The sequence below is a fragment of the Ambystoma mexicanum genome, chromosome 6p, assembly GCF_040938575.1.
Source record: "Ambystoma mexicanum isolate Mex_15411 chromosome 6p, UKY_AmexF1_1, whole genome shotgun sequence".
Lineage (NCBI taxonomy): Eukaryota > Metazoa > Chordata > Amphibia > Caudata > Ambystomatidae > Ambystoma > Ambystoma mexicanum.
In genome coordinates this window covers 1247022227-1247038073 of record NC_090935.1, presented here as the reverse complement: position 1 = coordinate 1247038073, position 15847 = coordinate 1247022227, and the positions used below count along the sequence as shown (strand labels likewise).

Here is a 15847-nt window from a genome sequence, read left to right as displayed (position 1 = left end):
GCTTCTAGTGCCAGTCCTAAATAAAAATTGAGTTTGGAGGCTAAAGATTCTATTGTTTTGTCTTCAGATGAGTCCTGTCGACTTTGCAATGTAATGGTATGTTCGGCTAGTGTAGTAGTCATTGTGAAGGGAGTGGCTGCTGTTTCCTTTGGTTTTGGTATTAGCGTTGAGTAAAGCTTTTTCAGTTTTAGCTTTCTGCAGAATTTAGAAAGATCTACATTAGTCTGAAAATAGTCAATTTTGTTGGTTGGAATGAAGGGAGAGGCCTTTGTTGAGAGCGTTTAGCAAATGTGGGGAAATATCCAATCCTATTAGGTTCATGACTATGTTTTCCTTATTTGGCTGTTTTTTGAGCAGGTTAGGAGTCCTTGTCTGTTTGTGTCGTTTGGATCTTCCCCTTCCCCTTGAGCATCTCTTGCTAGATTTCCAGATATTGAGATATTGTCTTTTGTTTTTGGTCGTAGTGATTTGAACACTGGATATGTGTGTGCCAACCTGTATAGTTGCTATTCCTCTAAAAAAGGAAACAAAAAAATTTGCCAGACCAAAGTTAGTCATGCAGGGGACTGAGATAAAATATACCCCAACATACAAATATCTGGGGGTGGAGGTTGAGGTTAAAGGAGAATATACTACGTGCATTCAAACCCGTATTACCAGAGCTGCACAATTAACAGCATTAATACATAGCTTTGCAATAAAAAACGGTGTCTATACTATGTGGTGTGTGCGCCAACTGTATCTGCAGTAACTGGTTCCCATGGTCACCTAAGGACTGGAGGCTTTACTGCACATCAATTTAAGCTGGCTCCAAGTCATAGAGGGCACATTTTGGAGGCAGATATTGGGCCTTTCCCTATGTATCCCAATGGCGATACTCAGATTGGAATTGGGGCTAACCTCCCTTAAAGCTACCGTACTTAAAAGAAGAGCTGAGATCTACTCTAAGATGACCAACCAACCACTGAATTCTTTATTAAGATCATTGAACCAAGAAATCTCTAGAGAGACAACTCTTTACCATCCAAAAGCTCATATGGAAAACCTGTACAAGGAGATTGGTTGGATTCCAGCACGGAGGGATGCATGTGACGCATCAAAGAAGGCTCTTTCTAAACAAATAGATCTATGGGACTGGCTCGAGAACTACGATCATCTGAGCAAACTTACAAAGTATACATTTGTACAGTATAGGCTATATACTTCTCCAGCATGGGGTCTGGCATGGATTCACATGCTCATGAATATTCCCCGTCGTCAGGCTGGGAATCCTCGGTAAAGAAAAAACCAGTATCAGTTTCGTTTCTGATCTGTCTTTCGTAGTAATAACCAATCACTGGTCTCTGCGTCATACTGACCACAGCCAATGACTGCCCTCTACCTAAGCACCGCCTCTGGCAGCCATCTTCAGATTTTTACCGCACGTTCATGTGTTGGGATCCTCGTGCTATTGCTCTCGAGCGTTAGTGCTATTTTTTCGCGCTTTTTACAAAAAACTTCGATTCTTTCGGTCAAAAGAGCCTCAAGCTCCACCGATCCTACATCCGATCAACGGGGACCCGTGTCGGATTCATCTGTGCCCCTCAAGGGTGAAGATTTCGTCGAGCTACACTTCGGAGGACTCCTGAAGCTTCTTAGGCCCTGTCTCGGAGATGGCCCAGGAGAAGGGAAGCTCGACGCCCGGAAAGCTGTTCAGGGTCTGCCCTGGATGCCAGCTGCAGAACGTCTTCAAGGAGGACGAACACTCTTTCTGCCTTTACTGCCTTCATGAGGACAAGACGCACGTGGAGAAGGACTGTGCGTTTTGCGGCAACATGTCGGAACGGACCATGAAGGACCGCCATCAACGTCTCGCCAACTGGCTGGAGGGTAAGAGCCCGTCTGGCGAGAAGAAGAAGAAATCCGAGCGGTCTTCTAAGACCTTTGAGGGCGCCCCGGCGACGGGGTCCCAACATAAGGCCAAGCACCGCGAGTCCGCTGGCACCGGGAGCGCCGAACGGTCGGGCTCTACGGGCGCCAGGCAGGGCGCACCCTCCCCGGCACCATCAACCACGAGCCAACGCTCTGGGTCGGGTAAGAGGAAGGCCGAGCACCCGGCGAAGCTCCTGGAGAGGCCCCGGTCGAGCTCTAAGGCAGAGGAGGAGCGTGGCAGTGCCCCCTCCCTCAAGGATAAGGCGGTGAGCGCACCTAAGGTGGTGAAGGCCTTGATCCATCCGACCAAGCCCTCTATCGAAACGGTCGCGGCGGCCCTGGCTCAGCCTGTGGTGGCTGCACCAGTGGTGGCGACCTCAGGGCCCAGAATCTCCCTGCCTCCTCGGAGGGAGTCTTCCTTTGTGCCCATCGATAGGACCCCCGTGAAACCCTCCGTGGGGAAGAAGAAGGGGGGGCAGGGCGTCGTCGTAGAGTCGGCCTCAACCTCAGAAGAGGAGCTGATCGAGGTCTTAAGCCACGGCCTAGGCGTGGAAGAAGGCCAGCCCGTCGGAATGGACCCCGACGCAGGTGACGACGACGACATCGTCGAGGATACCGACGGGGCCCCTGCTCGCCCGTCGGATTCCCCTCTGCCAGCGCCGCAAGACAACTCGGCGGCCATTTTGTTGGCCATACAGTCCTTATGCTCCGAGATAAGGACGAGGCTACCGTTACCGACGGAGGAACCTCTCCCGTCGGGGGATCCAGAACCGGGACCTTCTGGTGTTCCCCCTACCAAGAAAAGAAGGATCCATCCACCACCTCCTTTTCAACCGTCGCGCCCCTTCCAGCCCTCCTCCCCGTCCACCCGAGGGGATGATACGGGGACTGACACGGCAGCGACGGGTACGGACGACGAGGCATACGACGAGGATTTCCCGTCGTCGCCTCCCACCAGGGCCTCTCCGCCCGACGAGATCGGATCTTTCCACTCCATGATCTCCAGGGCTTCCGAGCTTTTCCAACTCTGCCCTGAGGAGAAGAAAAAGGAAGGCTTCCTTTATCAGCGGCGCAAGGCCAAGAGGAAGACGGTCCTCGCAGTGCCTCTGTTGGACGACATTTGGGATGAGGGCCTTTCCCTCCTCAAGAACCCTTCCACGACGCCAGCTAGAAGAGACCGGTACGAGAAAAAGTACCGGGTCCCGGACACGGCCCCCCTATGCCTCCGGGCGCAGCCTACCCCGGACTCCGTCGTCTCCGCGGCAGCCAGGAAGAAAGCGGGGGGGGGGGTGCGGCCTCCACATCGACTTCCCCGCCGGACGGCGAGGGAAAGAAATTGGATACTATGGGGCGTAGAGTCATCTCGTCGGCAGCGACGACGATTAAAGCGGCCAACGCCTTGGCTATCGTGGCCCGCTACGACAGGGAGCTCTGGTACAAGATGGCTCCCCTGCTGGATTTTCTGCCGGACGACAAGAGGGCGGAGGCCCTTGAGATCCTGCAGGAAGGTGAGGTGGCCTCGGACCACGCCATCACCGTGGCGACGGACATCGCCGACACTAGATTCCGCCAGCTGGGCAACGGTGTTTGCCTTCGACGTCGTGGATGGCTCAAAGCTACGGACTTCCGGCAGGACGTCCAGACCAGAGTCCTGGACATGCCCTTCGACGGGAACAACCTGTTTGGGAAGACAGTGGACGATTCCCTTCAGGCCATCAAGGCGGATACTGAGACGGCCCGGGCCCTTTGAGTCCTGCAACGAAGGACGCCCTTTCGGAGCGGCGGAGGCAAGGGCGCCTCCAAAGGTTCCGGCGGCGGTTTCGCTTCCTACCGTCAAGCGGCCCGCTCGTCGTCGCAAGAGGCCTACAGAGGACGAGGCAAGTCTAGCGGACCCCGCCGTCGTCGCCAAGGAGGTCAAGGCGGCAAGGCCGCGTCCAAGCAGGATTGAACCGGCCGTGGGGTCGAAGCACCCCGGTGGGAGGCCGGCTGGCGGGCTTCGTCAGCGTGTGGGAGTCCATCTCCACCGACCGTTGGGTGCTGGACGCCCTGGCCCGGGGCCACGCGCTCGAGTTTCAAAGAAGGTGCCCGCGCGTCCCCCCCGTGGCCAGGAAAGAACTTCACGTCCCTCAACTTCTCCTGGAGGTAAAGGCGATGCTCAGAAAGGGCGCCATCGAACTCGTCCCAAAGAGGCGTCGGGGCTCCGGAGTCTACTCGAGATACTTCCTCGTGAAGAAGAAGACGGGAGGATGGCGCCCCATCCTGGACCTGCGACGTCTGAACAAGTTCATCAAGGCGCAGAAGTTCCGGATGGTCACCCTCCAGCACGTGCTGGGTCAGCTGGAGGAAGGAGACTTCCTATCGTCGTTGGATTTGGAGGATGCCTACTTCCACATTCCCATCCTAAAGGGGCACCGCAAATTCCTCAGATTCGTGGTCCAAGGGCGTCATTACCAGTTCAAAGCCCTTCCCTTCGGACTACGGTCGGCACCCAGGGTATTCACCAAGTGCCTTGCACCGGTGGCGGCGCAGCTGCGCCGCGAGGGGATCCACGTCTACCCCTACCTGGACGACTGGCTCATCCGCGCCAAGACGAGGGAGCTCGCCGTGGTCCACACGGCAAGGACCGTCCAACTCCTCACGGACCTGGGATTCTCCGTGAACTACGCCAAATCCCACCTGGTGCCCGCGCAAGTCGCACTGTTTCTGGGAGCGAGGCTCGACACAGTGTCCCTTCTGGCCTCCCCGTCGGAGGAGAGGACCAGGACCATCTTGGGCAAGGTGCAACGGATGTTGGTGGCCGACGCGGCCAAAGTGAGGTCCATCAAGTCCCTCCTCGGGATGATGTCTTCCTGCATCTACCTCATTCCCATGTGCAGGCTCCGGATGCGCCCGTTGCAAGAATTCCTGGATGCGCGCTGGATCCAGACGACGGGCAGCTTCGAGGAAAGGATCAAGCTCGACGAGAGTTTCCGACGAGCGATACGGTGGTGGGGCACCCGCGCGCATATGACGGCGGGCATGGACTTCCAGACCCCAGCCCACCAGGAGACTGTGACCACGGATGCCTCCCTGGAAGGGTGGGGAGCGCACACCGAAAATCTGCACGCAAGGGGACTCTGGCTCCCGACGGAGAAGTCCCTACATATCAACGTCCTGGAGCTCCGTGCAGTGTTTTGGGCCCTCAGGTCCTTCCTTCCGTCCCTCAAGGGCAAGGTGGTGAGGATCTTCACCGACAACACCACCACCATGTTTTACATCAGGAAACAGGGCGGAACCAGGTCCCCAGCGCTGTCCAAGGAGGCGCAGGACCTGTGGCATTGGGCCGTCGCCCAAGGGATTTTTCTGGTGCCGTTTCATCTGGCAGGGATAAAAAACACCATCGCCGACTCACTCAGCAGGGAGCTGCGCTCGTGCCACGAGTGGGAACTACGGCAGGATCTGGTGGATCGCCTCTTCCGACGGTTGGGCACACCCCAGATCGACCTGTTCGCGACGGCGACGAACACCAAGTGCCGGAGGTTCGCCAGCAGGTTTCCCCAGACGAGGAGCATGGGCGATGCTTTCTCGTTCCCCTGGGAGGGCCTGTTCCTCTACGCGTTCCCTCCCTTGCCTCTGCTAATCCGGCTCGTCAACCAGCTCAAGAGGTCACGGTGCAGGATGATCCTCGTCGCACCTGCGTGGCCGAGGCAGATATGGTTCCCGGACCTTCTGGACTTGTCAGCGTCCCCGCCGATCAAGCTGCCGGCGGACGCGGATCTACTCTCCAGGGAAGGAGGCGCCATCCTCCACCACGACCCGAAGTCGCTGAACTTGCAGGCCTGGCTCCTGCAGCACTAGAGTTTGGAGGATACGACATACCGGCCGATTGCAGAGAGGTTCTTGCAAAGGCCAGGGCATCCTCGACTCTTAAATGCTACGGACACAAATGGAAGAGGTTCTCTGTCTGGTGCCACGCACAGAAGATTAACCCTCTACGGATTACGGCTCCCCAAGTACTGCCGTACCTGCTGACGCTGGCCAAAGCTGGTCTGGCACATGCGTCCATCAAGATTCATCTTGCTGCGATCTCCCGATACACCAGAACCACGGGCCGGACGTCCTTGTGGTCTCATCGTCTGGTGAAAGAGTTCATGAAGGGACTGTTCAGATCGTTCCCGCCGGTGAAGGCTCCGGCCCCGGCGTGGGAGCTCAACGTGGTGCTGACCAAGCTCATGGGACCTCCGTTCGAGCCTCTGCACTCGGCCCCGTTGAAGTTTCTATCGTGGAAAACAGCTTTTCTTGTGGCCATCACCTCCGCACGACGAGTGGGAGAGATCCAGGCCCTTTCCTGCAAGGCCCCGTACTTGACTTTCCACGACACGAGGGTAGTGCTCAGGACGCACCCCTCCTTCATGCCCAAGGTACCGTCGGACTTCCATCTCAACGAACCCTTGGTGTTACCTGTGTTCTTCCCGTCGCCTTCGTCGCCGGCTGAGAGGACTTTGCACTCGCTGGATGTAGCTAGAGCGCTGAAGTTCTACGTGGACCGCACGAAGGGTTTTCGGAAGACGTCACAACTCTTTGTGAACTTTGGACCTGTCAATCAGGGGAAGGCTCTCTCGAAGGCTTCCATCTCCAGATGGCTCTCCGGCTGTATCATGTGCTGTCACCGGTTGGCAAACCGACCGCTGCCTGGCCGTCCGAGAGCCCATTCCACCAGAGCGATCGCAGCTACCACGGCGTTCCTATCTGGTGTGCCCCTGCTGGACATATGCAGGGCTGCTACGTGGAGGTCGACGCACACCTTCACGAAATTCTACTGCGTCGACCGGGATTCCAGGGAGGAGTCCAGGGTCGGCCAAGCAGTGCTGCGCAACCTGTTCGCCTGAGGTGAGCCTGGTGAGGAGGTAAGATGCTTAATGTTGAGTTGATGTGATGCTTAATGTTGAGCCTTTGCCACCTCCCGTGGTTGTGCATGTGTGTACTGCTATGTATTCTTTATTCATGAGCATGTGAATCCATGCCAGACCCCATGCTGGAGAAGTAACAAGTTACTTACCTGTAACTGTTGTTCTCCAGCATGGGTCTGGCATGGATTCACATGCGAACCCTCCCGCCTACCCCTCTGCGGCTCTTCACTTGGTCATACTGCCACTTCACGTGCTTCCAAATCTGAAGATGGCTGCCAGAGGCGGTGCTTAGGTAGAGGGCAGTCATTGGCTGTGGTCAGTATGACGCAGAGACCAGTGATTGGTTATTACTACGAAAGACAGATCAGAAACGAAACTGATACTGGTTTTTTCTTTACCGAGGATTCCCAGCCTGACGACGGGGAATATTCATGAGCATGTGAATCCATGCCAGACCCATGCTGGAGAACAACAGTTACAGGTAAGTAACTTGTTCCTTATCTGAAACCACAGCTATACTTTGACTTGAGTCCCTCCAGCAAACTTAGACGTGTCCTTCTTTTGCTGCGTCTTGATTGTCTACCAGTACTAGCCAATAAGTGGATTGATAACCATCTACTCTCGCATGAAAGTCATTGTCGAATGTGTAAGGACACCTCCACTAATGAAACAGCTATACATCTACTAGCAGCCTGCCCGACCATGTCTAAAACCTATGAACTATGCTATGGAAAAATGGTCCATAAGTTGGAGCACAAAGCCATGGTTCTGGTATCACAGCCTAAACTCTACCTCTATAAAAACTCACATAGCCATGTATAGCATATGGCTGAATATTGAGAAATCTCTGGCAATTACCATCTAGCCTTTTGAACAACTGAATTTCATCATACTTTACCGAACCAGCAGGTTATGTCCTCTATTATACAACCTATAGAGATCGTTATCATCATTGAGGATTATTGCTGCACAATGTCCGATCCTTTTGAAACTAATCTAAAGTATCTACAGCTACACTGACTGGGGGAAGGGAAGACTCTGATCCCTGTAAATGTAATGAAGCATATTTCCTTTGATGCACTGTACAGAACTATTAACTGTACTTATTATTTTTTGTTTTTAGCTATAGTAGCATTATTATGTTATTGTCATATAGATTGATTCGTCATCTATGAAATTTTGTGATAAGAATTATTAGTTGTCTTTCTTTTTAAATGAGGTCTTTGTCTTCCCAATTCTGCCTGAGTTTCCTTGATTCTGTTTTCTTTCTCTTCTGTTTTTTATAATAATATTTTATTTCTACTTTAATCTTATTTCTCTTATCTTCTTTCTATTATCTGTTAAATTCATCATTCGTTTATTATTATGTGTATGTGATAAGTTTATATTTAAACTGTTTCACATTATTAAACAAACAAACAAACAAAAAAGGAAACAAGTTTTCCCACTGTTGGTATTGTTGTTGAAGCTTCATCAGATATTGTTGTGCTAGGAATTTCTGTGTCGCTTTCGCTTGCTGATTCTATATCTGATGATTGTGGAGTTGAGGACGTGGTTGGAACCACTTTCATTGGAACCACTTTCATTGGTGGTTTATTGGTCCTTTTGGGATTTCTTGGTGTTGTGAGAGGTTTTTGTAATGTGTAGATTCTATTGTATTTGTAATCCAACTCATCTCTGAAGAATGTGCGTTTTTCTTTGTTTTTAGTTAATATGTATAAATGTTGAGGAAACTATCCAAAATCTGATAATTTTTTTAAGTGGCTTTTGCTATGTTACGTTTTTTGATTAATAGTTTGGTAATTTCCATTTCTTTAAGTATGGTGTCATGTGCTTGCTTTGCTTGTTCAATAAGTCTGCATATCATCTCCTTGGAGGTATTAATTAGTAATTGTTCCTAATCTTTTAATGCCTCCCCTTCATCCTCCTCAAATGACGGAAAGATGCAAATATGTAGCCCTCTGGGTATCCTATTCACTTCTTAATATTTTTCCAGTGTAGCAATCTCCCACCATCTCAAGATTTGTTTTTTTGATTGTTCCAATTGTTCAAAAGGTTTTTTGAGTGAGGTTATGTTTGGACTGGCATTTCCATTTCCTGCTCCTGGGCTAATTGAAGCCCCTGAGAGTACTTGTTGTGCCTCTTCCATTCGTGATTTAAAGTGTTGAGACTAGTACGGTAGTCGCCTGTCTGTTTCCATTTCCTTTCCACACTCCCCCCTCCCTTCCTTATCTATGTCTTAGCTCTTGCCCTATCTGAAATGTCGTCACACTGAGTACAATAGTTAATTTCACATTCTTGCTGTTCATGGTCTGTAATAATGCCATTGTATTTTCCCTCCCTTGCCTGAAGCGCTTTGAAACACATTGTGTATAGGACTATATAAATACATATCATATCAGTTTGCCCATCCTTGCGTCTGTTTGGGTCTTCAAGGTATCCAGGGAGGATTGGTTATGTTCCACCTCCAGCAGCCTCTCCTCCATTTTATCCAGTCTGACATTAATCTTGTCGACTTTGCCTCTGATATCAGCCCTCCTACCTCTAATTTCCTCCAATATTGAGGCAACGTCCCTCTTTTTCGCCGTAGAGTCCTTACTTCCGGCCGCCATCTCCCTCTTTGTTGTTGTCTGCTCCTTCAGACTTGCTCAGGTATGCAAATTCAGCAAGCCGGGATCTGGGGTCCATGCAGGGCCGCCCCTAAATAGGGAACCACCATGAAGCAGGTCCTCCTCGGGCACCAGGTCTCACGAGGGGAGATGGTCTGAATAACACCCAACAGTATATCTGATCTCAAACGAAGCAATGCGGGGGAGGAGGCGAGATTCTATTTTGCCCCCAGTTAGGTTTCTGGGGCCTGTTCAAGTTCAGGTTTGCTTGGCCAGGCGGCTCTCCGAATGTGTTCCCCTGCCTGCGGTGTTAGGTAACCCTATTCCTCCAGTTTGTCACTGCCTTGCAGTGAGGCCTGGGCAGGCAGGCACATGCCCTGAGCATGGGGGCCACACACCTACACTCCAGCCCTCAACCGAGGTCCTGATGCCCCGTGGGTTTCACTGGGTCTCAGTCTGCCTTGTCAGTCTCTGCAGATCCCCTGTGTCCAGATCTGGAGAGGGCAGGCAAATGCCCCTGCACAGGGGGCCCTCGCCTCGCTCCGCGTTCCTCCAGGTGGCCTAAGGTTGGCTCCGGTCCCTGGCTCGGGCTACCCCCTCAGCAGGCAGGCTCAATGTGTTTAGGAGCACCCAAGTGCTCTGTCTTCATCGCCACCCCCAAAGAGAAAGTCCGATGGGCCCTGAGGCCCGTGTGGGCGGAGCGGGCACCCTCCAAAGGTCTGGGAGGACCCCTTGCAGCGCTTTTATGGTCCCTTGTCTGCTCTTTGCACCGGCCCCAATCATCCCGCAGCCCGGGGTAGTCCCTCACTGCTCAGGCTATCACTCGCCACGGGCCGCCGGTGGCCCTTGCGCAAAGTCACTGCCGTGTAAGAGGCTGAGAGGCACTCAGGCCAAACCCAGAGTGATGAGGGAGGGTGGAGCGCTGCAGATGGTCCTGTGTGTCAGGGGGTAGACACGGCCCTCCTTCTCACCTCTTGCCCCCCAGGAGGGGGTGCAAGAGCTGGTCGGCCCACTTCCTTGTCCAGTCCGCCGAGTAGGAGACACTCCAGAGTTTCTGCATTCCGGGTATTCTCTCCTCACTTTCGGATTTGTGCCAGTTAGCCGGGGAGCTGGATCTCCTATTTGCCGGCAGCAATTTCTGCCGGACCTCCTTGGCACCATGGGGGCTATAAGAGGGGGGTAAAAACACTTTGTAGGGCCTGGGTAATGGAGGGGCGCATTCAGGCGACCGTCATCCGCGCGCCCCCTGGTGGCCGTCTCCTAGGCCTGTTTTTAAATAATGTGCAAAGCAAAGATCATCCCGCAAAACATAGGACATGCTGGTTATAAATTAGTTCTTACTAGTTTGCGCTTGTACTTCACATTTGCAACAAACTATTTAGTGGCCTCTGTTTGAGTGAACATTAAGGTTTTGCCCTCATCCTTGCAGGGGATCTTGAGCCCTTGTCCTTGCAGGTTAGTCAAAGGGTTCGGATCAGCAAATGGCAGGATTCGCTTTGCTTGTACTACAGTCTACTTTATCATATTTCCTGCTTTCAGTAATTCTTCTCTTGGTGCAAGTCCTTCAGCACCACCATAGCAGTCATTTCTTGTGACAGACCCCTTCTTTCTTCTCAGGGGTTGGAAGCAGCATGGCTCTACTAATTTCGTCCATGGGGCATGCCTCTTCCTGCTAGAAGACTCCTGCAATGTATTCATGTAGGTTCTCATTCTCTTGCAATTCCAGAACCCCTGCAGCACACATATTTGCCACACAATTGGAATGTTCCTGCCTCTAACCTTAAATGTCCTATATTATGTTTCTCACAGGGTACCTCTGGCTTTTTTCACCTTCTTTTCCATCCTCCTCAAGTTTATAGATCCTTTCTGAAAGGATCTTTTGTGGCTCCCTCCACTGTTATCTTTTTCTTTTTGGCCCCTACTTTGGATCCCTGTACCTCTGTTTTAACATTCGGGTTAATTGTTTTTCTCTGTAATTTGCCTTTTTTATGCACTTTTTCAAACACTTTTTCAAACACTTTTCTAGGGAACCCATGAGCAGCTTTCCCCTCTTCTAAGGTCATCCATATCTTCATCTTGCGGCAAAGCTGGGAAATCAAGCCCTTTAGTCTGAGGACTGCTACTTTGGAGCTGATAGAATTTTCTCTGTCTGTTTGAGGATCTAGGCCTTTTCTTTACAATCTCTCCTGGATTAAAGTGTTTTCCTACTGCCTTCTGTACCTCACTTTACTTTGTATGGTATGATTAAGTGTTGCTATGGCCAGACCCTCAAACAGTGTTCTCCAAATGCTGATCATGTGCATCCCTGAGGCCCTCTCTGCTCCTTTGACGTTTGATGGGAGCCCTGGGATGTTTGATGGGAGCCCTGCCTTCCGAAGGGCTGTCCACTACTGCTGCCAATGACATACCTACAGCAGGATGCTTCATTCTCCTTCCCCACTAACTCTGCTTGTCGAGGCTCTGTGATGGCACCCCTCAATCTCTGAGACCCGAGTGAAGCACGGCTTATGCGCTCCATTTCGTGTGGGATACCTGTTCTTTTGTGTGGCTCCACCAGGGCACCTTGCCAGACTGGAAGTGCCCACCTGGTGCCAGGGGCTGCTAGGATATCTTTTCCTGTGCTCCCGCTGTAGCCCCACCACCAGACACCAAAGGATCCCAGGAGCTCTGCCAGGGCTCATTCAGTACTCCGAAGGCGAGCTGCCAACTTCATGCTCACTGACTTCACCTGCCAGTTGATTCTTTTTCTATTAATACATGTAATACCATTGTGCATTTTAGAAAGCAGTACCGAAACAAATACAAATACTTAACTGTGCGCTTCTTATGACATCTTTCCTAAAACGCTGCTCCTCACAGCCAGCTCATCCAGTCATTAGGCGGCAGAATTGACTTTGTGCATTGAATGGTAGGCCCCCTTTTTGCCTCGATTTCTAGTCCTCAGCCCACCAGGTCTCTTTTTTGCATTCCTAAAAAGATGTGCAATAGGTTGCAAGTAAGACGGTATGGTTCAAGGTCAGACCCATAATTCAGCAAGCAGTATTGTAACTTATTGTTTGTCCATTACAACCAAGTGTTGACAACTAGACACCCATGCAGTTTTGTTCTCTCCAGCCCATATATCTGTCACAATCGGTTCTGGTTCTATTTAATTGCATTGACACTGTTAGCGTGCCAAAGCATCAAGTGACGAAACCATCAGACCCTTGTACACAATGTGTTGCTAGTCACCTACACCTAAAGTCTTAAGGATTTTTGTTCTTTTGATCACCTTGTTGTGTGTCTGCAGATATGTGTAGAGGTTGAAGTGTCTGCAAGATCGTGGTCCTTAGTTTCAATGATCTTGAAATTACTGTCTAAATGCCGACATTTTTCTTGTCAAATGGAAAGATTACACTGTAACAAGTGGGAATAGCTGTGTTGTTGATACATTTAGCTTTAAACCGTAAAAGATAGGTATCGATATCAGTAGTGCTGAGGCCAGAACAACAATTTTCCTTACTCGACTTGTAGTAGATTTGAGTCTTTATGTGCCTTGCATATTTCATGCTAATGTCCATTGCTAATGTCTACTTTCTTAATAGTACAAGTGGTTGAAATCTCCATCTACAAAGGAAACCTCAAAGGTGAAACACAGGAGAAGAACAATCATTCTTGGCAACGGTCTCAAAGGAAAAGCCACTATTAGAATTGGTAATAATTCATTTCCTTTTTGTCTCATAAATCATTTAGTTCCTCTTAAAAGCTGACAGCATACATTAGATAATTTACTCTGTGTAGATGCAAATGGCTCAGCCTTCTGTTAAATTGCGCAAAATCTAGATATCCAAGTGTTAGTGATGTGCTTCAACATGACTGATTTGTTTTTAAGAGAATCTTTCTTGGCATACTGCTGGGAGTCGCAGCTCACTGAGGGAAAGGTGTTGAGATCTAACCGACTATTTTCTTCTTTTGAGTTATGATTTGCCTGTATTATTCCTAGAAGGTCATCTGGCCCCTGATTGAAGTTAGGAATGGGAGGGAGAGTGTGGGGCAGCATAAAATCTCCTCTTTCTTTACACACATCATGACCTTGCCAAGAAGTCCAACTTTCGGCTCCACCTTCTGAGGGGCATTTTACACCTTCCCCAGAAGCTCAACGTCTCCAGAGCCCTGTGTTAGGGAGAATTCTCTGTTTAGGCTGAATTTCCTAACCTAGTGAGTCCCCCAGCAGCTTTGCTGGATTTTTGGGGTTTATTTTTTTCTCCTGCCAAGAGTGAGACTCTTTTACCCTTACTCTTGGACATGATTTGAGTGTGTTTCTTTGAATCTAGATGTGTCTAATGGGCTATGGAGTCTTTTACTCCATAGGGTTTCATGTGATTTTGTGAGGTGTGTTACACAGCACCCACCGTGCAGTAACACAGGGGTGTCATAGTGACCCCCCAGTATAGACTCCATACCCTGGGACTGACTACTGTCTCCCAGGGCATGTAAAGTCACCATTGACTTTACTAGTCTTAAATTCTGAACAGAACCAGTACAAACCATCATATTGTGGACGTACTGGCTGGGGCAATTCGATTGCCCGAGGGTCTGTTAGTTGAGGGGGCACGTCTCCGTCCCCCCTGATCGAGTTTTGGCTGGTGGCAATGGATACTACTTTTTATATTCAACCGCAAATATTTTCCTATGGGATTTCCCAGGCTACTATCTTTATTTAATTATTTAAGGTAGCCTCGAACATACCGCTGGTTTATTTAATTAATATTAATTCTCCGGTTGGTATTTTTTGCCAAAACTTGATTCTAAAATGGCGTTTGTGTTCTCTTCTGTGACTCCAACCCAAGTCGAGCCCTTTGTTCCACTTTTTGGCGGGCTTCTCCACAGAAGCCCTCCAAAGTGGTGCCACTATGGCTGGGGTACTTAGGTGGGGTGGAGGGGAATTTAGGCACCCTGGACTGAGTTGCCGAGGCAACTCAAGTCGCACTACGCCCTGATTGGCCCAAGTGGTGAGCCGGCCGGCTCACCACTTAGCATGTGTGAGTGACAGCTAGGCTGAGTGAATGGGGGTTTGCTGCATAAAAGCAGGGCTTTGGGGACTGGAACTTCAGAAGTCGCCACAGGACCTAAGAATCCGATGAGGGAGAAGCTGAGCCGACCTGCCATGACACCACGACCGGTGGAGCCCTGCTAGACCGTCTCACCACTTTTCCCAACGACAGAGGAGATCTCCCGCCGAGAGTCTTCTTCCTTTAACTGGTGGGGATAACCAGTTTCACCGTCTTTTCGCTTTCCCGACGTATCTCGTGGCTGCCTTGCCCGTGCTAAGCACTCCGGCAACCGGGATACCACCTTTTACCACGACCGCAAGATAAAGGTACCACCTTTTTCCGGAAAACTCTGCGGCTGGTTTCTGCCCTGGTAGTGCAACGACCTGCATCTTTCCTCCACGTCAAGATCTTCTCTTCCCCTGGACGACGCCGCAACTTGCAACCACTACCAGGAACAACTGCCACCACTGGAGGATCCTTCCCACTTAAGGTACCTTGTCCCGCCTGGCTTCCCTTGCAACCAACGGTACGGGGTAGATTTAGCCCCGGCTTTCGAACCTGGGTTAGCCTGGGATACCCTGGCTAAACTTTTCTAAAGCCTCTCTAAGCTCTTTTCTGAACCCTCTGCAAGACTTTCGAAGCCTAGTGTAACTGTGTGATCTTTCGCGCATTTGTGCTCTGCTCTCTCTAAGAGTGGGCCCAGCCGTTGGACTTTGGCTCACCAGTGACTTTTTGCTCTCTGCCTTGCTAATAGTGTTCCTGAATCGTAGAGTGGTGTAATCCTGCATATTCTGTCTTTTTCCCTCCCTTTTCCACAACCTTAGTAGAGTGCAATCTAGTTAAGCGCTCACCTCTGTATGAAAATAAGTGGTGTTTACTGTGATTTTCTAATAAGGGGAAAAGGGATGTATATATCATAATAGTAACTGTGTTTAGAATATTTTACAATAAGAGTGCTGGAGTGTTTCACTGTGTGTTTATAAATAAATAATTATATTCTTTGATACCAAAGCTCTGGTCAGTGTTTGCTTATATTATTGTATCTAAGTGCCTATTGAGTATACTTTGCATACTGCCTAACTCTCTTGAGGGAAGTTTGACTGCTCAGCCACAGCTACCAGGTAAACCTGGGTGGTACAGACTGCTACCAAGTGGGTTTACTGCCAACACCTGTAGTCTTAAATCTTTTGCAGTGGTCCCTAAGGGAACTGCACAGGTTTCTGCCTAACACCCTGGTTCTCTCCAGGCTAGACTACTGCAAGAGCCTCTTCCTCAATCTGCCTCTTTTCTCCCTTTGCCCCCTTCAACTAATCCAGAATAGGACCTTAAGACTTATCATTGGCCTTAAGCCCAAGGGCCGCATCTCTCCAACCCTAAAATCTCTCCTCTGGCTCCCAGTGACTGC

The 15847-nt window shown here is 50.4% G+C and overlaps 1 protein-coding gene across 1 annotated transcript in view; it reads left to right on the top strand.

Moving 5' to 3' along the window:
• Nucleotides 1-15847, top strand: part of CEP78 (centrosomal protein 78) — a 1593497-nt gene that overhangs the window by 931724 nt on the left and 645926 nt on the right. The window contains exon 9 of the mRNA XM_069625901.1: nt 12994-13102. Within this exon, the coding sequence (XP_069482002.1) occupies nt 12994-13102 (109 nt within the window). The remainder of the gene's footprint in view (nt 1-12993; nt 13103-15847) is intronic.